General features: G+C 44.4%; 1 protein-coding gene across 2 annotated transcripts in view; it reads left to right on the forward strand.

The window, feature by feature from the left end:
* LOC146203179 (solute carrier family 23 member 1-like) overlaps positions 1 to 19,731 on the forward strand; it is a 117,304-nt gene extending 97,573 nt beyond the window's left edge. For both annotated transcript variants that reach the window (XM_084588548.1, XM_084588547.1), the window contains exons 9-13: positions 9,560 to 9,701; positions 10,075 to 10,328; positions 10,730 to 11,003; positions 14,110 to 14,205; positions 18,339 to 19,731. In XM_084588548.1, the coding sequence (XP_084444674.1) occupies positions 9,560 to 9,701; positions 10,075 to 10,328; positions 10,730 to 11,003; positions 14,110 to 14,205; positions 18,339 to 18,592 (1,020 nt within the window). In that variant the 3' untranslated portion in view covers positions 18,593 to 19,731. The remainder of the gene's footprint in view (positions 1 to 9,559; positions 9,702 to 10,074; positions 10,329 to 10,729; positions 11,004 to 14,109; positions 14,206 to 18,338) is intronic.
* The last annotated feature ends 3,695 nt before the right edge of the window (positions 19,732 to 23,426 follow it).

Genomic DNA, 23,426 nt, shown 5'->3' on the forward strand with positions numbered 1-23,426 from the left:
AAGCTATAACGGTTCCTTTACTAGCCGCCTGAACGATAGTGTGCAGGGGAATGGTGAGTAACAGAGATAGTGGCCAACAGGCGAATCCAGTGAGGCACAGGAGGCATTTACAATGCGTTTTATCTTTGCGTTTTTTCTGGAGTCGAAGAAATTCTGCACGATGGCTTACTACGAGTTCATTTTTTCGCGAGAAGCAGAGAAAAAGAAGCATCTCGCCTGAACTGCCGAGACGCTCTGCCCTGCTCTTACGAAGGACTGTAAGCATAGACGCTTTGAATTCGCGGCAGAAGGAAACAGCACCATCCACGCTGCGCTGGCGGTGCTGCATGCACCACCATTGGGCGTGGACGTTTGCATTCCTGCTTTGTTTAAGGGAGAGAGAGAGTGAGTGAGTGAGTGTGAGTGTGTGTGTGCGTGCGTGCGTGCGTGTGTGTGTGTGTGTGTGTGTGTGTGTGTGTGTGTGTGTGTGTGTGTGTGTGTGTGTGTGTGTGTGTGTGTGTGTGTGTGTGTGTGTGTGTGTGTGTGTGTGTGTGTGTGTGTGTGTGTGTGTGTGTGTGTGTGTGTGTGTGTGTGTGTGTGTGTGTGTGTGTGTGTGTGTGTGTGTGTGTGTGTGTGTGTGTGTGTGTGTGTGTGTGTGTGTGTGTGTGTGTGTGTGTGTGTGTGTGTGTGTGTGTGTGTGTGTGTGTGTGTGTGTGTGTGTGTGTGTGTGTGTGTGTGTGTGTGTGTGTGTGTGTGTGTGTGTGTGTGTGTGTGTGTGTGTGTTAGTAAAAATAAAGAGAGAGAGCGAAAACTTAAGTGGGTGCTGAATGTGAAGTTAGGGCAGCCCCGAATGTCTAAAAGCCAGGTTTTGGGTTCGCTTGACTGTTGGTCTTTACGTACTCTCGTACACGCCCGGCAGAAAGTCTCTCTATTTAGGGACATTGGCTATAGTTTAAGATTCGCAGAGTATTCCGGAATGGCTTCTGTGTTAACGTTATAGACATCGGAGTAGAGAAGGGGGAGAAAGGTTTATGCGGACATCTACAAGGTCACTCAGTTCTCTCCTCCACGCTCCGAATTGACAGCCGGTCTCAATCTCCCCAATCTCCAAGCACCGACTTCAATAGCAACTCCTTTCTCGCGAGTTATCCTCTGAAGACGCAATCGATGGCTCTTCTTGCGAGCGAGGGCCCCGTCCTTCTCTTTGTGCTGCACTCTTCATTAGTATGCATGGAGAGTTTCCTATCTTTCTGCGGCACGTGCGCCGATTGCCTTCCATGCGGTCAGCAGAGCTAAGGTGCCTCAACCATAACAACGCTGTTCGATAGATTGCCTGCTTTCAGCGCTCTTCGATCCTCGTTGATGGATACCGTCTGGTGTTCGCTATCATTTCTTTTCTCTTGTTTACTAGACGGTTACGAAGCAGAATAAATGTTCGAACTCCCGTTCTCCGAAGCATCATGATGCTGGCGAGCTGCTGGCACATGTACGCTAAGAACGTTTATGCTCGAGCTGCGCCATTTAACATCTCTTACAGAGAAAATGCAAACACGGCTGAATTCATTGTGTTTACAGACTCGGTCTATAAAACAGGAATTTTGTATTAAACACATAAAAAGAAGAGAACCTAAGAAAGGTATGAAGTTAGGAAGGAGCAAGAAAAAAATGAGGGAAGGAGAGAAGGAAGAAAGAGGGTGAGGAGGGAACAAGGAAAGAAAATGAGGGAAAGAAGGAAAGAAAGAAAAAGGAAGGAAGGAAGGAAGGAAGGAAGGAAGGAAGGAAGGAAGGAAGGAAGGAAGGAAGGAAGGAAGGAAGGAAGGAAGGAAGGAAGGAAGGAAGGAAGGAAGGAAGGAAGGAAGGAAGGAAGGAAGGAAGGAAGGAAGGAAGGAAGGAAGGAAGGAAGGAAGGAAGGAAGGAAGGAAGGAAGGAAGGAAGGAAGGAAGGAAGGAAGGAAGGAAGGAAGGAAGGAAGGAAGGAAGGAAGGAAGGAAGGAGAGCAAAAAAACCGGCGAGGGGAATAGATGACAGAAGAGATGATGAACCGTCAAAGATTCATCATATTGTTACGGGGATGCACTTAATGTAACAGCACTGCGATGGGCTGAACTCGGCGCTGAGACTTCAGTAGCCGTGCAGTGTCCACTCTGCGAGCGTCGTCCTCTTTCTCAACGCTTTGTGTCGTCCTCTTCGTCAGTGAGCACATCACTTTGGTACCGCGTTTCCAGGTAACACTACCCCCCTCGGCAAAAGGCAACGTCCCGGTGCGTATTAGGCGTGCGATGTGGAGGGGGAGTAATATGGCTTTAGGCGGGCGACATGTACGATTTCGGAAGTGAGCACATCACTTTGGTACCGCGTTTCCAGGTAACAATATTATTCCACGTTTCTATATCTTCAGTCGCTTCAGGTAAACTTCACCAGCTTAGACAAAAAATGCGATTGTTGCTAATTTGGGAGTGGCCACATCAAGAATGCGGCAGCTTCGAAATTCCAGTCAATGCCCCTTCATGGAGAGATTTTATCTTTGCGTGTGAGAAAGAACTAATCCCTTCTCAGTGTTTCCTTTGTGATAGGAAGACTAGTACTGCTTCTCTGGGGCGCTTATTGTCGTCAACGAAAAAGCATTGTCCTCTAACTTTTAATGCTCTCTCTTCGCGTCATTGGCACTGCTTTTCTAACAATCACACTTTCTCTCTTTTTTCTGTGCTCCTCTCTTTGTCAGTCTTTTTTTTTTTTCTCACCCTTTTCTTGCTAAAAACAAACAAGGACACGCAGTATTACCATCAACATCATGCTACCAATGGCATCCAATAGGAAGTTAAACAAAGAGACAAAAAACAATTCTCTGAAAGCCCATAAAAAGAACGCGGGAGAGATATTCTCGAGACGTGGAAACTATAAAAGAGAGGGAGAGAAAACGTAAGCGTGTCCATACACGCAAACGTTTGTTTCGGCATTGCATGGGAAGTTGGGAAAGCTGGCTTTGGCATTTCAAAGAAAGTTATAAAGCTTGATTTATACCGAGAGTGATGGGAGGAAGCCACGTATAGTAAAGAGAGCGGGGGCTGTTGTTTGTGCAGCCGATATTAAAAATCAGCACGCCCAACCGTGGCCGCCGTATCCCACGTTCGAGAGCTCTGCTTTGTTCCTTTTTCTTTTTCGTGTTTGAAGCGGAGCGCTGTTTTCGGTTAATACCCCCCCCCCCCCCCCCCCCCCCCCCAAGTTGCCGCGGCACAATTTCCGCGCGTGTGGCTCGCGCACGAAAATAACAGCAAAAAGCCTTTCACTCCGCAGAAAATATTTTCACCAAAAGCGCTGCACCGATCGCCTTTTATTTCCCTGTGCTTCAGAGGTAACGTGAGCAGCACTTTTCACTTGCGAAACCTTTTTTCGCTCCACAGTAGGGCGTAGCGGAGTAGTGGCCTTACATAGGTATCGGGAGTTGAGGGAAGCTCTTGTCTCTCAGTTTTGCGTTCTGTTCTGATTTTCGTCTTTCAAATCCGCCTTCTTTGTTCGTATTCTTGCTCCTTCACATCCTTGTGACACTTCAGCAAGGCGAGCGGCGCGCCGCAATTGATCAAGAGGCCCATGTGTGTTGGAAACGTGGTAGAGGAGATCCTTTTATAAGCCGCACCGTGTTGCTCGTGCAATAGCGTCACTCACTTGAAGTCGACCAGAAAAGATGAATAATGAGCGAAATGTAGAGCCTCCTTAAAGCACGCACGTCATTCTGGTTGTTCTTGACGTTGTTGTGTGAAAATGGTATCAAAGGTACGAAAACTTGCGAATAGCGGTCGACAGCTACCCAGCTACAGCTGCCCAAAAAAAAAGATCAACCCCGGGCGAGATAATATTAAGATTTGTTTCGATGTCTATTTCAATAAAAATCTTTTTTTCCTTTAGTCAGTAGCTCAAGCGACACAACGACCTTGTTATTATCGAGAATTGCGAGTCAGAGCAGTGGACTATAAGACAGGAATTAAGTCAATATATAATAAGGGTCTGCTTGTGTTCTGTAAGTCTGCCATGTAAGTGATCATCTCGTTCGTGAGCGCCAGTGAAGGAGCGCCAACTTAACCTTGCACAAAGCCTGTTGCTAAAATGCGCCAATAGCACTGTCTTACTTTTTTGTCCACGCGTCTTGGTAGTGGTGACATGAAGACCACATTTTCATACAAAACAGGTGCCTGAGAGTAGCTCTAGCACCATTTTTTGAGAAGACCTCGTTTCCTACTAAAGGTCTGAGATAAAGTAGATCCTAGCAACAGCACACTTTTTAATCAGGACGCTTTTTTTATAATAATAAATACCTAAACTTGCGGAAAATAGTTATGAAACAATACGGCAAATGACAACGATATTGAACGTATTCTTACTAGCATTTTATTTAAGCAACGATGAGATCTGACCTGAGACTCTGAGCGGAAATGGGATGGTATGCTGACCAGAACACAGACAAAGCTGATCCAAAGCTCAAAAATGTCAAATCTAAGCCATGGGAGCTCAATAGCGCACAGAAACAATCAAAACTGCATTACTTCTGTAATAATAATAAAAAATAACTGGCGCATATTCGTCGCCTTAAACTGTGAATCTTCGCGAAGGCACAGCGAACGTTCTCTTTGGAGGATTAGGGCCCTTGAAGGCCTTTCCCTACGCGTTAGCGAGGTTGTGTTGCTTATTACCAATTAAAGCCCTATTGAGTTTACCAGAACCTATCCCTCATGTCATATCGATATTATATGGCACCTTTCCAGAAACCATTGTATCTGATGCGCACTTTCTACACCAGGTGCTCGCATCAAGTGTACAGTACGCGTGATAGCATCGACGTTCACAGCGCGCTTTCCGCGTCGGGGGATAACAAAGCACTAGGCCGCAGGCAATTCGAAAACACCGTTAATTTGAAAACACACTTCAATCGATGCAAACTGTAGCTATTTTACAATTACATTCTAATAATTTGCAAAAGAGTCGTCCAACAATGTGCAAGGTTGCCCCCACTAGCGCCACTCGCTGAGGACGATTGCTGAGCAAGGTTTGCTAAATCCGCCTTTTTTTTTCTTTGTAAATTCTGTTGCATTTGCAGTATTTCACTGTGACCCGCAGTGAGATCTTCCTCGCGATTTAAGCTCCGTTTGCTTCCATTCAGATCATTTGAAAACCCATGCTTCGTACGTGCTAAAGCCAAAAGAGAAACCTTTGTTAGACAGTTCACTGTCCATGAAAGTTTAACAGCTCTAGCCTTTTCTCACCCACTATCCCTTTAACCGGGACTTTCGGACTTGTGTCTCTAACAAAATCCTGAGATGTGGTAGCGCTAGGCCCGATGTCCTTGTTACAGGATGTAATCACTGGAATGGTTTAAGCCCACATCCTTGCTAGCCTCATTGCAGGCCTCACCGAGCGAAAATCCTTGTTTTGTTGGGGTTGCTGTGGCAGTTGCTGCCGATGTCGGCAAACGCCAGTACCCATAAATGGGGTGTCCGCGTATGGCCTCACTGGCGAACCTCTATGGGGCGCCAGGTCTTCCCTCTCTTTGCACCAAAATTACGACACAAGCGTTCTTTGTGCAGCGTTCAGGAGTGGCGTCGCACCATTTCGCTTCCCGCTAGCATCCATCTGCTAGTCAAAGTGGAGTCTAGTTTGGGATAGGGATTCGAACCGACGACTTATGTACCTCTAACTGTATGCCTTAACTCAGCATACTACGTCACCTAGCGCAACTGGCGCCGTCAGAGGAGGAGAAGGAGGAGGAGAGGGGAGGAAGCAGAAAAAAGACAGACGGCATCACGCTACTGGTCACGTGATAGCGCACGCCACAGATGGAGGCGTGGGGAGCGGCCTTCGCGGCAGCGCATCGCGCGTGTGGAGCTTTCGTTTCAAGCATATAGGCGATCCCAAGTGTCGATACTAACTTAAAGACATTCGTACAATTAGTACGATAACGTTTACGGAAGACGAAATAAGACAGAGCCCTATCGCCGATGCCGGTTTTCCTGTAAACCTATGCGACATGGCAAGGATCATTACAATTTAGTGCGGTTATGTGAAAATCGTTCTTGTTGCGGCACTTGTCCTACACAGATAAATGCGTTCCTCTGCAAGCAGTTGATTGCCAGTAGCTTTACCCGGTTGTTTATCCCACGCACTGTTTCTTTTTTTTTCTTTAATCTTCAATGTAAGTTTATAAACGGTACTAAAATTTCATGTTTTTTCGGGCCTGCACATGAATAGGTCATGGTTATTAACATGAACGTGTGTTTGTGAAACTGCGATCAGTTTTACAAAACTGTATATAAGCATTGCGCATCAATTTTAGTTTCGAGGCACCGCTTGAATATTGTAGGATATTGCTATTTAAATAATATGTAAATGTGGATTGCAATGGTCTAATCTTCAGATGCACAGCAGTGCCATTCTGTGAAAAGTTTCTCATTCGCTCGCACCGAGTAGTTATGACTGCATTAGAAAATCAATGGTGAACATTTCTAACTATGCAAAAGCATTAATAGCCAAACATATGAGCCTGACGGGGGTATAGCTGCGTTTATATTGATAGTATAGCTTAACCCGACAAATCAGAAAAAAAGTCGGTAGTAAACAGCTCCCCACTGAAAACCGCGCTTGTCCAGATTTCCCTGCTGTTACGACCACAATACAAAGGCGGCCATTTTGCCTGATCGGAGAGTGACAGTGAAGAACCATTTGCTCGCATTTCAGATATGCGTGTCTGATGCAGAACTGTGAGGTTAGTCCCAGTGATTAGTTTGCTGTAAAAACTCTTTCTGAATTTGTATTTTTTTTAGCACGATCTCACGTCACATTACACTACTACAAGGAGTCACAGTATGCTTGAATAAATGGCCTAGAAAACGGGCCCAAAAAAATGCCAGTTGAGGGAAACCGTTGTAAAAGTCAGTGGTCAAAAAAGTGAACATTTAGTTCAGGTGCTTTTTGTGCATAGCAAAAAAAAACTTCCCGAAAATTACGTTTTTACTGAAAGAAAAGGACGACTCTAAACGCAGTAGCTAATGTCATACCGAGAGATCAGTTTCCCTTAATAATAGCTGACGAGTGGTGCCCAATGGGAAGGGGAAGCAGGTTGAAACACATGCAAAATAACTTTTTTTATTGTTATTTCAATGCTTGATTTTTGTTGCAAGAATGCAGTCAGAAGATGCGCATATATGTTGCACTTGTAGTGTCTATATAAATTCTAAAATACAAATTCTAATATTTCGCGCCATGTTCTGAGCGTCATACCATTCTTATTGTGTTCGGCAAGTCCACTGGATAATTTTAATATATTTAACTATGATTATGTATTATTAGAGACCCAATCATCCCCGCAGAAGGCCATACAGTTGTTTACTCTTGAAAATCGTGGCCGTTGAAATAGGAGTTCAAATACATTAGAAGCTCTAAATTTAAATTCATGATTGGTGAATAAAAACAACCAGCCAAAGCGTTCCTCTCGAACCTGCGGAGAGTCCGATAGAACAAGGTCATTTCATGAAAAAATTCGCGCAGAACAGGCTCAACGAAAGAAACACACAAACCAATGCAAACTTTAAACTGTGCCGAAGCAAAGTGGAATCAATCTGAGGAGCTAAACATAAGCAGACGCAGAGTTAGCGACAAAACCGCACTTGTAAACGTTGCAGGGTTGACGTCCGTATCAGCGTCATCAGACACCATAGATCAACATAAAACCTGAAGCGTGAAATACAGGCGAGAACCGAACAATCAAGCTTACCAGCAAAAATTAATGGCAGTTATCTAGCGCTAAAAAAAATTAGCTTCCCTCTTATGAAAGGCAACTAATGCTTTATTCACACACGCGCTCGGACCAGTTGTCCTAATCATGTGAGCTTCCACAATTTTCCGGACAAGCCTGTCAGAAAGGCGCCCAAACTACCATAGAGAAAAGCCAGATGGCACTGTTGTTTCTTAGGCTTGTTATGTTTGTATATACTCCAATGTAAAGACAAGTTTGAGCCACCGTAGAAGTTCAGGGATGTAGCGTACTCTCTTTCCCTGACAGTCTGACAGCGCACTGTCTGGTCTACATAAACAGTGTCACAGCTGAGTCTCTCATGCCACATCCAAAGCACAAGAAAAAAAAAATTAATTTCGTGTTTGATATTACAAACGTCTTGCCGCCAGCCGGTCAGAGCGAGACACAAGCGAGACAGCATCAAGTGGGCTGGAAAAACAACTCCTAACTTATTAGCCACCCTTCTGACAATAAGTGATAGTTTATGCACATACAGAAGCACTTCGAAAGGTTTTTCTCTCTTTCCTGCGGCAGACATAGTCATCAACCTGCCTCTGAAGTTTCGGGTATTCTAAAGTGCCCTCCACAAAGCAACATACTGAGCAGGGAAAGACAGCCTGTTATGAGCGTTCCATCTGGGGACCAATTGTGGCGTTAAACTGTGCGGGCGAGATTTCGAAAGTTCTGACTTCATACGTGATGACGCATGCAGCGCCACGTTTTTCAAGCTTTGAATGAACAGCGCAGTAAAGTAACAGAGGTTTATTCGATCGTGGCGCATTAGATCTGCATAAGTGATTGTCACTAGCAAAGAACAATCTATTTTCTAAAACCTGCAAACAGTAGCCTTGGGGAAGTTGGAGAAAAGTTGGTTGGTTGGTTTGTGGGCTTTAACGTCCCAAAGCGACTCAGGCTATGAGAGACGCCGTAGTGGAGGACTCCGGAAATTTCGACCACCTGGGGTTCTTTAACGTGCACTGACATCGCACAGCACACGGGCGCCTTGCTTTTCGCCTCCATCGAAAAGCGGCCGCCGAGGCCGGGAGAAAAGTAATTCAGTGCTTTGGAGCTAGCACAATCCTCCCCAAGACTGAATCTGCAATAATAGAAGCACCCTCTTTCAAATCTACTTGCAAACTAGTTTGAAAATTTTCAGCATACCTAAAATACTAACAATATTGCAGTTTTCAGTTCTCGTTGTAAATTAGCTAAAAAACGCTTCTCACTGCACAGGCGCAACACATGATCCAATACATATACTGCGTTTTTGTACATGAAACCTATTCTCAAAGCTGCCAATCACCGAATTCAAACACCGGCCAATAATAAAAAAACGTCCATTTGAAGCATCGCATGCTGTTTGAAAGTCTACCACGCCTGCCTGCTCAATGCACACACGAACGCCCAATAAAAGTTCGTCGGACAAAGCCAAGTACGTTAACTCTAAGATCGAGTCTTTACGGTTCGTCGGGTACTGGATTCCGTTTTCTTTCGGGTCAGTTGTGAATTTAAGATGGTCACTATGTTTCTTCCTTTTATCCCGTCTTTTTATCCAGTTCTCTTGAAATGACTGTACAACAAATCGTGCAGCGTGTGCCTTACAATATCACGTGGGTTTAGCTGGTTGGCTTATGTGATCACCGAAACAAAGCGCAAGAAATATTTCGGGATGTAGTCTGCAGAAGCACTAACGCACCATAATTTCTTCCAGTGTACGCCGGCGGTCTAGCGGGTAAATATTCGCACTTGTGCGCAATCACCTCCCAACAAAATTTGTTAAAGGAGCTTTTTTTTTTTTCAGATTCTCCTCGCAATCCTCATCTCTTGGGGTGCGTGCTTCCTGATGACTAACACGGAGTACCTGGCCCCCGGTGACCCAGCTAGAACTGACATCAGAGCCAGTATAATCGATAAGAGCCCCTGGATACGAGTACCTTATCCAGGTGCGTATGGCTGCGTCTCCATACTCCACAAGTCAGCGTCAAAGCACAGTAGGTATAAAGGCGGGATGCCCGCAGGACTAGGCGGCCGCGATAGCTTATCGCTTACTGATACTGGCTCTACTTGCAATAACTGAACGTAAAAATGATTTGTCGTAGCCACACGTCATGGTATGCCTGCCAAGAGCTCTTCAGCTAAAAAAAAAAAAAAACTGCCAGATGTCTGTATGCTGAATTCACTGCAGTGCGAGAGAAAAATAAATACTAAGGTTCACTGGTGAAACCAATAACGAAGTAGCGATGTTTAACTACAGGAAAAAAACTTTACAAGCTGCCACAGTAAACTTTAGGCTCGGTCTTGCTGCCACCTTCACAGGGCAGTTTGGGATGCCGCATGTGTCGATCGGGGTGGTGCTGGGCATGCTGTCAGCCATCCTGTCGTCGGTGGTGGAGTCTGTGGGCGACTACTACGCCTGCGCGCGGCTCTCCCAAGTTCCCACTCCTCCCACACATGCCATCAACCGGGGCATCTGGATGGAGGGGCTCGGTTGCGTCTTGGCGGGCATGTGGGGCGGTGGCTGTGGCCTCACCTCGTACTCCACCAACATCAGCATCATAGCCGTCACCAAAGTACGTATTCGGCTTCTCTGTAGCTTCAGGCCATCCTCCGTCAGACTGGTTGTTCGCTGACAGAGGGATTTATTTTCGACCGCCAACTCCGACCTGCAGTATCCGGAGCGTTGCCAAAAATTCGCCTGGCTTTTTAGGAAGTTTCTTGTGGCGGCAAAATTAGTCTGTTCCACGAGAGGTGCCAGAAGATTCACAACATGCTTCTATTATTTTCGTCGTGTTCCTTTAAACTTCGCGGCTTGTCTGCATTTTTTAACTTTTAACTTGTACACTCTAAGGCGAAGAAGACCCAGCCATTCGTCGGTCTTATGTTCATTTTGGGAGTGTGACACGATCAAGTGAAAAGCTGGGACATAAAACAGCTCCCTTTAGGTGTTTTTTTTTTGTTTTTGCTTTTTTAGGTGGCTTGCCGTTCTGTAGTGCAGTGGGCGGCCGTCTTCATGATCGGTTTCGGCGTGGTGGGCAAAGTCGGCGCTCTTTTTGCCACGATACCGGACCCGATCATCGGTGGTGTGTTCTGCATCATGTTCGCCATGATCGCCGCCGTGGGCCTGTCTAGCGCGCAGTGCGTCGACCTAAATTCCTCCAGGAACCTCTTCGTGCTGGGAACTTCGCTATTCTTCGGCCTCATGGTGTCGCACTGGACGAGCAGCCATCCGGACGCAATAAAGACAGGTGCCGTCATTTAATACTCTGCCGTCGGCAAGTTGGAGCGTTGTTGAATGTACTTATTGGCACCAAAGAACACGACATAAAAAGGAGAAACGAGGGCTTCGCACGACCAGTACAGTGCGCAACTTACAGCTTGTTTATTCTTCGGAAACCATCCAGCTTACACGAGAGCCGTTGCTACTGCGCGTCGCACACGCGCACACTTGGTATGCGCTTTTCGCCTGCCTCCTGTTTGCCTAGCTTTCCTTTTTTTTTTTGCGAAATTGGGACGGTTCTCATATGCACAAATTTGACTACTCTCGGAAGAATAAACTAGTCTGAAGTTTCTTGCAGAGCGGTCCTATGTTCTTTATCCTTTGACTTTGTATTTTTCTCAAATAAAATGGATATCGTAGGGGCCGCTCCCTGCCTGTGCCCTTAGTCGAGCATGAAGGTGATAATTTTTTGGTCTCTTAATGTGTCTGAAAAGTATGACAATTGTTTTTTGTATTGCTGCCACCAGTAAACTTTTTATCGTCGCTTTCCGCAGTAGGAGTTGATTAAAATCATCCTGAGTGTTTTTCTGCAAGGTAATTTTTCCGGTAATTTTATTTTCTGAACGATGAAAGCGTTGGCTGGATGAGTTAGTACGTCAAGCTCCTGATGCGGGGTTCTGAGTTTAATTATGCGCTTCTTTCCTCGTAATATTTTAAGCGTTTTTTCACCAATAGTCGATAGAGTGGTACATGATACATAGTGGTGACAGAGAGATTTACCATAGCGGTGAAGTACTTACATGGACGCATGCTGGTTTACTGACGCCCCTTACGCACACCCCGTGTCAACACACCTTGCTCCACTCCTGCCACTGCGCATGGTGCGTTCAGTAAACCAGCATGCATCTACGCTATAGTACGTCTACACCACGCTAAATATCTCTGCTATCATATTTAACTAGCGCGTACACACAATAAAAATTTCTTCTGGTAGTAATATGATTGTTCGTGGTGTGCAGGAATCGAAGAAAATATCAAGGCAGTCCTGCATAGTAACTGCAGGCAGCAGAAACACTTTTAACAAGCAGCAAGGAGTAATACCTACAAACGTGCATAATTCTTGTTGTTGTAATATACCGAATTTTGCATGCTGACAAAAATAAAGGGAGTTCAACCGGCCTAGACAGTAAGCATCGTGTAGGCCGAAATGAGCACGCTTCCCAGAATCTCTGGTACTGCGATGCAGTCGCCGATTTTTCAAGAGCTGTCTGTACAACCTTGGGCATCCCCCCCCCCCCCCCCTTTCTTGATTGGCTATCTGTGCGTCCCGGATTCCCGGATTAATGACAGCATGTGCTTCACGAGCATACACTAACAACATAAGAGCAGCTCTGCGTTTGTGCCGTTTTCTCTTTTCGCCATTGCTCTCGCACGATCGCATATTACCGAAGCTTCCTAATTATTCGCTATACGCCGTTATTTGTTGGATTTTGTGCAAGAACACTTATCCTTCGTTGCGCATTTTAACATTTCGATTTTTCGGATAATTATACGTATGCACGGCTTTCCTCCTAAAGACTGAGGGTAAACTGATATAAGTTATGCCTTTCCTCCCCTATTCCGCACTTATTACTTTGGCTTCAAAGAACGTCATGTGCAACATCGAGTGTATCAAATGCCTTTTTACCACACGCACGTGGGGCATCGCTGGTATATAAATGCTGCTCTTGGCTAGAATCTAAATGTTGGCAGTTTAGGGTTAGTCCAACGTGCCTTTCAAATTCGTCTTCGTGTTTTCACGCTGCATCTAAAGCATCACTGTGCTTATTTCTCCTTCGGGAAAAAAAAAAGAAAGAAAATATTAAGTTGCATGTTCAAGCTGTTAAAGAAGAAAATTGAAGGGGAAATGAGGAGCTCGTTGGGATATAATTAAATATAGATGAGGGTGGCGCTGGTGAACCCTGTCAGGTTTCTGCTGCAGTCAACATAAATTCCCAAGAAAGCGGAAGGTTGGATAGCCGTCGTTGTAGCTCAGTTGGGAGAGCACTGGACTTGGTATTCGGAGGTCGTGGGGTCTACTCCCGCCATCGGCGTGTTGTTCTTCCTTTCGCTTTACATATATTATTCTTTCTCCTTAAAAATTATCACAGGAATAATTCTTGTCAATATCAACTACAAAACGTAAAAAAGATTATCCCCTACGTATATCTTGAACTATGCCCTGCATTTGTGGGGGAAAGACATAAGCTGCATTGTGCGCTGGACAGCTTCGATCCTTGCCCTTTAACGGTGGATGAGGCCCTTGGTCCGTGGCCACAGCAGTCGACCACCTTTAAGGCATACAGGGCACTGTTTCTAACCACCACCGGCTTGTGTGACAAACTCTGACTGTGCTCCAGGTCCCCCTTTCTCTACCTCTCTTTAATCCCCTGATCCGTTTTCCCCAGTGTTGGGTAGCAAACCAGAGGCCTTTTTTGGTTAACATCCCCGCCTTCCATCCTCATCCCTATATATATATCTATCTATCTATCCTAGACTGTTAGCTTCTTTCAATGTTCGAGGTGAGTGTCTCAAAACGCGGCTCCAAAACAAAATGCCTGTTTTCGCTGTTTCCACAAACCTTAACCTGTTTGATGTACCGACAAATACGGGGCAATGTTTTTTAGACTGCAGGAATTAAATTTCTTTAAAAACTTTGACTTATATGACTCCCAGATTGCGCTATATCTCATGGAAACTCATCGCGACCACCTTCATTTTCGAATCATTTTCTTCGCTGGACTGCCTGACCCGTGGGAACACGCATGTTGGGCCGCAATAAATTGGTCATTAGAGCGAAAATGGTGTTTAGTCGGGTAATGCTTCTTCTGAACGATTTCAGAGGCGACCATGACTTACGAATTGACAAGTTTTTTTTTGCTGAAGTGTGGTCTGTCCTAGCCTGTCTTTTAAATCTACCAACTATGCCGAACTCGCTCCATCTCTCAGTTCATCCTCTTGGGAGCACCATATTCTAGTATGCTATAACATTCTAGAATAGCATACCCGATCACTATAGTGATCGCGTCGCATTTCAGATACCCCTGCTTTGTCAGTTTTATTTTTGAATTTACGTAAATTCTCTCCCTTTTCAGGTTACGACGTGTTAGATCAGACAATTGTCATTCTGCTGAGTACAAGCATGTTTGTTGGCGGCTTCCTAGGCATATTCCTCGACAATACAATACCAGGTAAGCACTCAGGCTATGTATACCAGTCACTGTCATATACTCTGTTATATGTGGGACTAAGCTGATGTTAATAGTTAATAATATCGTTTACAAAGCATTTCCCTTTCTCCTGAAAATTAGATTGATTTAGACCTAAAAAAAAAAAGTAAGTTACATGTGGGTTTACTTATCTCCAGCATCAAATCGAGCTTGTCTTTGGCACCGAGATCACTGGCGTCTGCCCACTCTCCATCCCCGACCCTCTTCCCTTTTACTGCAACATGACGCCTAAGACACACTGTAAATCTATCCTGTCATACTTTCATTGCGTGGGCGGCTCCGCATGTCATGTTCCCATACTGGCCTTTCGTATTCTATTTTGACCAAAATCGCAAGCCTGTTCTAAACTGCCACTTTTGCGTTCTTTCAGGTCTGCACTAGTTTTATTCGCAATTTTGACGTATCAGTGAGTTATTAAACGTATTAACTTACGTGTACATTGTGTCATTCCGAAGAATACCAATTTCTCGTAAAACACAAACCACGAAGTTTCAAATTTATTTTAAACATTCGCGCAAAGTTGGACACCTATTTTGTCTATCGAGCCACCTGCTTTTGAAACCGCCCTGGCAGCCCACGCTCGACCCTGGTGTAGGGCGGCGAATCGTTAATGGCGCACGAACGATTTTGCTCGAAAACATGTCGAAACTGATTACAATATTTTTGTCGCTGCTTTCGGTTAAGCCGTAATGCAATCTGAACCCCACCTCCTATCCCGGTAAATCTTCTTGGGTTCCTAGCGCTGACGAATCAATTCGGTGCACACATGAAAACCCGGAAGGTTTTCCTTTCATACAATCGAAACAAAGACCACCCCGGGGAAAATAGCTTTTCTTCCGGGCCGTACAGCAGCAACAGCAAAGCTGCAATCTACCGTGGTACGCTGCCGTACAAACCCACACGCATGTCATTTGCATGTCTTCATCTTACGCCAGAATCCCGGGCAGGGCTGAACGTGCACTGAGCCGCTTCGTTTCGAAACTGTTTCGATGGAATGGTGTAATGAACTCGCGCATGGCCGAAGCCGTGGATGCATCTGGTGCTTCAAAATGAATGAATGGGCCTTAGACAAAGGCTATCTTTCTACGCCATTTATTATGATTTATTTTAAATTTTATAATTAAAACCACGCCCGTCGTTCTTAGCTCTTAAGTAAACTAATCGATTCAATTATTCCCACACTTAATAAATGCTTCAAACGTTAACTCTGGAGTCAAGACCATAATTCATGTATTGAATTAGGGGCCTCTAGTTGCAGCAAACATAGCAGCAGTTTGACGCCTTGCTCATGGTAAAAACACAAAATGCAAAATGCATTTTAAACAAATGAGAGCCGAAGATTTTTGAAGCCTAGGCATGCAAGCCTAATTACGGTAGTGTCTGCGTGGATAATAAATCACGTAAAATTATTGCAAGCAGCAACAGCACAGAAATACCCGTCAGACTATTTACAAAGCTTATCTCGAGCGTTCTCTTTGTGATAGTGTAAGGAGGACTCATCGTTTTGGAAAGGCTGAATTCCTGCTCCCTGTCTGAGGTGACTTTCTCACATTGCTCTTGGGAGGAAGTGATACATGACAATAAATGCCAGTCTGTGAGGTGTACGTGCGCAAAGTGGGAATACATACTTACACTCTCAACGCCACAAAAGAAACATGTGCATACCTGTGTGTGTTAACACATATGCATGATCTACGCGCATGACGCTTGTGCACGGGTGTATTGCGATTTTTTTTTTGTGCCTCGTGATAGACGTAGGCAATTTGGTGCATGCGTGGACATCTCTCATCTATAGAACTCGTTATATATGGCAATCCTCTAGTGTAAACCGCGATAGCGTAACTCATAAGTTCTTTGCTTATTGACAACTAATAAGTGATTCGCCTCATAAGGATCCGATATGAGAAAAAGTTTGGTGCACAACAAAATTCTCTAGAGAGGGGAGGTAGTATTCGCAGGGCTCTCACCACCTCGAGGTCTCATATGAAGCGCGCGTATACTAACGTCCTTCAGGGACGCTGGGGCCTGATCATAAGGAAATGCAGAGCAAATATTTTCTACCCTTCCCGTATGTACATAGAAAGTCTTCACTGGGCTTTTTATTGCCCCCTTGCATAACGCAGCCGTATGTACCAGGCCCAGGATTCTGGGACAAAATTTTATTTGGGGCAGCTGTGAAATATTATGGAATATTTTAAGCACATGTTGATGGGAATAATCTATACTTCCGATACGCGGCAAACATTTTGAAGTTTTTCCTGCGCTCGTGCAGCGAGTAGCTAAATATGACAAAAAATTAAAGGACTCCATTTTTGAAAATAATTGCAAAGGAACTGTGCAATATCGTTAAATACTTTTATGAATACCAACACAGCAAATAATTCAAACTGCCACACAAAACCAATGCGGTGAGTTGTTTGTTTTTATTATTAGTAATAAGGGACACAAAAGCCTACCGAGAGAAAATTTGAGTATATGTTGATTGTTATCGCGCTGTTGAAGGATATGTAAAAAATAATATCCTTACAAGGCTATTTTCCAGGGAATGAGCATCTTTGGGTATGTAGGGGTGAGCTGTTCACCATAGAAGTTGTCCTAACCAATATTACGACTAGCTATTCGTTACGTGCTGTGTAAAGCTGACCAGCTTTTCCTGTGGTATTTTGTTGGTTTAAGAGAGCGGCAATGCTTTAAGTTAAAAAAGTGGAATACCTGATCTTGCTTAAAATATATATTTTGCTTTCTCTTAGGCTAATGCAAGTATCACACTGATGAGGGACCTATATATCTGATGCCCACACTCTCCCTCGATATACGGTATTTCCCAACACACACACACACACACACACACACACACACACACACACACACACACACACACACACACACACACACACACACACACACACACACACACACACACACACACACACACACACACACACACACACACACACACACACACACACACACACACACACACACACACACACACACACACACACACACACACACACACACACACACACGCACGCACACACACGCACACACACACACACACACACACACACACACACACACACACACACACACACACACACACACACTCACGCATACTCACACACAAACGCTACATTTTTCAAAGCAGTGAAAACATGCGATGTCTTTATGCACTGATACTAAAAAAAAAACGCCGCAACTTATTTGTTAAACATGTCAGTACTGAGCTCCGGTTTGCTGAATTTCTTTTTGCAGCTACCGTTTAATACCCGTATGACTCATCGTGTTTTTATGACGTTTTGAGGCGAGACAGCTATGCCAGAAATATCTCCAAGCATAAACTTCTTTGCGTAGACAAGCTGGTTCTACTATTTCCGAAAGGTGCCCATAGATGCTCCTCCAAGAGCTATACTCGCAACTAGCCGTCAGCAATCATACGCCAGCTCACAGCTTCATCATTCTCAAACGACTATGATTATGTCAGCTAATAATCCTATGACTATTTGCAGCAGTTTATTCAGTACTGTCAGAAATCACGCTTGGTTTTTGGCGTTAATATATCGGACCGGCATTCAATCAACAAAACTTAACTGAGACGTCTTAGATCGCTCTGTCAGCATCTCGTTAGACTGATGTTACGTAACTATTTAGAAATATGATACCATCCGGTTGTATTTGTTCCTCAGTGTAGCACTGAGGCATGGCATTTTCTTTTTCTGCATATGTTTTGTGCATTTTAGACCCATTGTCACAGCACTCTATGTAAAATTAGATGATCTATACACTCAACAATATTAAGGAACTGCCAACTGTACACAGTGCAGATTGTAGACAATGATACCTTACCGCTACCTAAACCCTAAAGAAACCCCCCCCTCCCCCCACACACACACTTCATTTACTGTTTCAGGAACTTTAGTGCAAATTCTTCGCAGTGGATCGAGGACTAGGGCCAGAAAAATCCGACTAAAAAAACCACCTTATTCCTAGGCTTCTGTTACCATGTTTGCTGTAAGCTGGTCCCCCGCCCCCTCCCTCCCTTTCCTTATATAAAGCGTATGTGCAAACGATGGCGACCTGCGGTGCACGTGCAGGTACGCCCGAGGAGCGTGGCCTGGGCTCCGGTGGCCACCACGGCGGGCCCGGTGGTTCTGGCAGCGGCGAGGACGGGGAATATACCAAAGACTGCTACGACTTGCCTTTCCTTAGGGCGCGTCTGGCGAACGCGGCCTTCTCTTACCTACCCATCAGCCCGACCTACAGCAACGCCGCGTTGCTGCAGAGGATCACGCCCAAGTTTGTGCGCTCCCTGTCGCGGAGATCCAATAAGGGGGCCAGCGAGGCCTGATGCGCCCGCTCGCGCAACAAACACCGCTGCTGCCCTCTCCTCCCTCCGGCTGCCTCGTTACGCTCTTGAGCCCGAGCGCGCACCTGGCCTCCACCGCAATCGCCGTCACTGGCACCTATTGCCGCGCATGCTTCCCCAAATATATGCTCTCGCGGCGCGAGATTCCGTCCACGGTCCTATACGCTTACCCTACCAAGCGAGAGGTGACGAGGACTGGAAAGACATGTTTATGAGGGTGGCTCCGTTATCAAAGGAACAAGTCCAGAAAGTGTCACTTATATGCATAAATTTTATTGTAGCGTCTTCCTGAAGCTGCTCTTGCAGCTGTAGCAGCCCTTTGTGGAGGAGCGGCTAGCTGTATTTAGGCGAAGATGAAAAGAAATAATCCAGTGTACACCCGTTTGCTATTTGGGAACTAAGCGTGGAGAACTCGGGAAACCTCATCTCCACAAACAGAATAATGCACGTGGGAACAAATGAGAACTCTAAAAAATAAAAACGGACACTGCCTGCTGGCGAACATGCCGATACTGTGGAGCCCTCACAAGCTTTCTCGACCAGCCACGCGATCATAATTTTAAATTCCTCATGGCGCTGCCTTTTCCACGCCTGCCCTTGAACAGTACCTGCTGCGACATTACTGAGGATTAGTTGACAAGGTTTTTCTTACTGAGCCGACAATACCCTCCTTTGTCATCCTCGTTCATTTCCTTTCTAAACTGCTTTTTTTTTTTTGTTTTGTGGAAATCAAGCCTTAGTGACTTTTCCGACCTTTATGCCTTGAATGTTTCACTGAAGTCACTCTCTCTAGCAGGCTCATTTATCCTTCTTCTGCTGGCAAGAATATTTCTTTTTTTTCTTATTCCACTCACCAGTTTGACGTATATTTAGGATCTGCGCTACTTTATTTTCCAATGCATTTCACACCACGGCTCTCTCAATTCGAGGTTCACATTTGTAACACTTTTTTGTCATTTCACTTTTCGTGCTTTTAGCGTGCTGTTCCTAGTGCTGAACGTAGTAAATTCGTAAACGTCACCTGTAGACGTGCTCGGATTTGTTCATGTGAAGTCAATGTTCCTTCCTTTTTTTTTTTTCGTCGCTGTAAAACCAATAACCGAAGTTTTTTCATTTTTTTTTCTCTCTATCTCTCTGTCTGTGCCTTGTTTTTCTCTTTGGACTCTGACTTTCAGAGTCCGCCATACGTCGAAATTCTATAGTTGATACTATTTGGGTTGAGTGAGCCTATTACAATCAAATCAATGATTGCAGTGCCAAATTCTGAAACTAAGTTGGTACCTGTCATTCCTTTTCGTTCAGTATGTCTAGGACGAAATAAAGACAAGAGAGAGTATATATATATATATATATATATATATATATATATATATATATATATATATATATATATATATATATATATATATATATATGTATATATATATATATATGAAGGAAAGAAGCCAGCAGTCGGCGAGGCCAAGGAAAGCGTTGGGGATGGCACTTTTATGTCTTTCTTTTTTTAATGTTTACTTGGATAAGCACAGAAATTAGTAATGTAATCTGTTTAGGGGAAAGATAATTAGACACAAGGTAGAGCACCGGACGCGTTATTCGGAGGTCGTGGGTTCGGATCCCACCATCGGCACGTTGTTTTTTCTTCTACTTTGTGTCTAATTATCTTTCCCCTAAACAGATTACGTTACTAATTTCTGTGCTTATCCAAGTAAACATTAAAAAAAAAGACATAAAAGTGCCATCCCCAACGCTTTCCTTGGCCTCGCCGACTGCTGGCTTCTTTCCTTCATGTATTATAACGAGCACCCTCATTTCCCCTTGATTGATATATATATATATATATATATATATATATATATATATATATATATATATATATATATATATATATATATATATATTTGCATATGTGAAACCATTTATCAAATTGCCTATTCAACTGTTGTCCCAAGGTCACAAGGTAAGCGGAGAAAAATTGTTCAAAAATGGCCTACTGATAAGTGGAATCTTATTCAGAATGCTGATGTTATCCTGAACTGAAGAGGAATCTTATGTCATAAGGTTTAAACGTCGATGCACCCAAAAAACTATTTCGCGAAAAAAATAATCGTTATAGATTCTACACTCCTTTTTTCCAAATGCTGTACTTTGTGTAATCCCATTAGCAGGCAACCCCCCCCCCCCCCCCCCCTCTTCGCCACCTGAAATTCATAACACGTGGTGTGGGATATGTTTCGGAGACCAAAAAAAAAAAAAGAATTAACAGAAGTTAGAATATTTCTTCCAACCAAAATTGTACCTGTTCCAGATATAATTTTTACAAACTTTTGGATTGCGTTTTATGAGCTCGGTCAATTTTGCACATATTATTATTTATTGGCGAATTCTTAGCTAAGCTTGTGTATATTGAATCCAAAGGGTGCGAACTCACTTCTGAGCGCTTGCGAAAAAAAGAATACTTATCCTTGATAATCTGGATCCTTTTTCTTCATCACGACCCTCCTTTAACCACAGGGTCGTGAAAATTCGGAAGAATGTGTTAACAAAACCGTTTCTTTCTCTCTTCTCTCTCGCCGTTTTCCTTTATTTTTGCAGTTGCGCAATTCGAGAAGGTATCTTCGCAAATTACGCGGCCTGCGGTTTACTTTTTCTAGGAGTGTTCAGTGACTCGAGAGCTTTGACACAATCAATACGAGGGATGCCATGACTCGGGGATGGGCGATGACTCCAGGTATTAGTGTATGTGAATGCTGACTTAATACCCGACAATTGTGTAAGGATAACAAACTCAGATCACAAAATACTTATTTGCCTTTTATAACTACAAGTTCAGGTACTCTATACTGACCATTTCATAGTAACATTTAGTAGCTCAGTAGGTGAGTTTAACGTCATCATTGTGTTTTGATGGTAGTTTTCTTCCCTGCATTTTTATTTTCTGTTCAAATAACGTTGGCTTTGGATGAGTCAAAATGGCTGTGACTCAGTGTATATAGATACGAATTTCAAGACTTGTACGTGTAAAGTGGCTGGGCGAGGGCAAAGAAGTTGAAGGTGTCATGAAACAGTACAGAGTGTAGTTGAGTCTAACTGGAGTAGCAATTGGAACCTATGTAATCTACGAAATTGTGCTGCATATTAAACAGGAACGTGTGACATTGTACACCTGAGCTTAGACAGATTTCCGCTATTTTCGTTTATCGAACGTATTGCCTGGTCGAGTGTTTTAGTGAATAATAAAAAACCAAGCTTGAAGCTTGTTTGAGCACTGTGAAATGTACAACTCAAAAATAAACCTTCAAAAAACGCTGTGTAACTATTATTCTCAGTCGCAAAACGCTTGACTCGGCATCTGACAGCTCCTTGTGTCAGATGCATTGCTGGGGAGCCGTCTGCATAGCTATCAGTAGTGTTCTCCTGGACTGGCGCCAAAATTTCAATAGACAACGTCTTCGGCTCTTGGGAGTCCCACATCATCGCAGCAGGACATCGAACGCAACTACTTGCACTCAAAATCGATTAGGCAATGGGTGATGCATGGTGTTTTGACACCTCTGACGAAAACAACGAACATGAGCAGGGGCACAATGTTTTGACGCAGCTCAGAATAGGCGCAGCGTCGAAATTCCATCAACTAAGCCCCTGGGCCTGGCTTCCGCTGTAGCGAACGCCAGCCGTTCAGCGTATGGAGGTGTCCTTTCACATGCACATCCAAACTCGTTACGAAGATCAAGCAAGCAAGTAGCGTAGATCGATAACTGTAGACATTATTCTGCCGTAACAAGGGCGCGTGGCGACAGCATCAACGGTGAGGCACTGAACTACGCCCGCAACGCCGGAAAGGCTCATGCCTCCACTCCGGTATGCCGGAGTTAACTCATATTTCTCAGATCTAACGTACAGTTAACTGCTCAGAACCTTCTTCCCTTTGATTATGCAGTGCATGGGGCAACCTAAAGCTGCTGTACGTGATCGCTGAATATTGGTATGCTCAGCCTTGGTATTGAAGATACCAAGGATTATTTGAAACACGTGACAGTTTCATTACAAAGGTGCACTAAGAGCAAAAGTTATCATTTTCACTTAACTATTCTCAGTACTAAACGCTGCTAGTCGTCGCCACATAATGGTCCTGCTCACCAAAAGCGCGACAACTGTTTTAAATGCTACAGTTGCGTCCAATCTAGGTAAACCTTGCTTTGAATTGCACTTTCACCTGCAAGCATATCCTGGTTAAAAACTAAAAGAGGTCAACGCTGCTCAACCGAATATTGAGCGAAAGCAAGAGCTGCGGGTGACCGAGCATTCTTCTTCTTCTTCCTCAGCCCACACATAAAGCCCCGCTTTAACCAAGCCGTATGAATGTGCCTTAGTGGCCTAGAGGGGTAACGAAATGCCAAGGTCCTGGCAGGCTGATTCTAACATAAGCGTCCCATGTGAAACGAGAGACCTAAGTTGGCAGCTCCTGCCAGCCCACATATGTAGCTCCTCTTTAACCAAGCCGTATGAACGTGCCTTATTGGGCTCTAGGAGTAACGTTAATTCCAGGGTCCTGGCAGGCTGATTCTGACGTAACCGTCCCATGTGAAACGAGAGACCCAAGTTGGCAGCTCCTGCAAGCTTGGGGTCGTCTACGGGGGTCATCTAAAGGTCAAAGGTCAATGGTGGTCCCCGCCATTCCACGCTGAAGGCTCAAACTGCTAGAAGTATTGCTTTCGCAATAAAAAATTTCGCCCCGCCTTGCATCACGCAGGAAAAGAGTCTGTGTCGTAAACCTGTCTGTGTCGTATATTGACCTCGTTTTGGACAAGCGCTA

The sequence above is a fragment of the Amblyomma maculatum genome, chromosome 1, assembly GCF_055883805.1.
Source record: "Amblyomma maculatum isolate TAMU_Amacu chromosome 1, ASM5588380v1, whole genome shotgun sequence".
Classification (NCBI taxonomy): Eukaryota; Metazoa; Arthropoda; class Arachnida; order Ixodida; family Ixodidae; genus Amblyomma; species Amblyomma maculatum.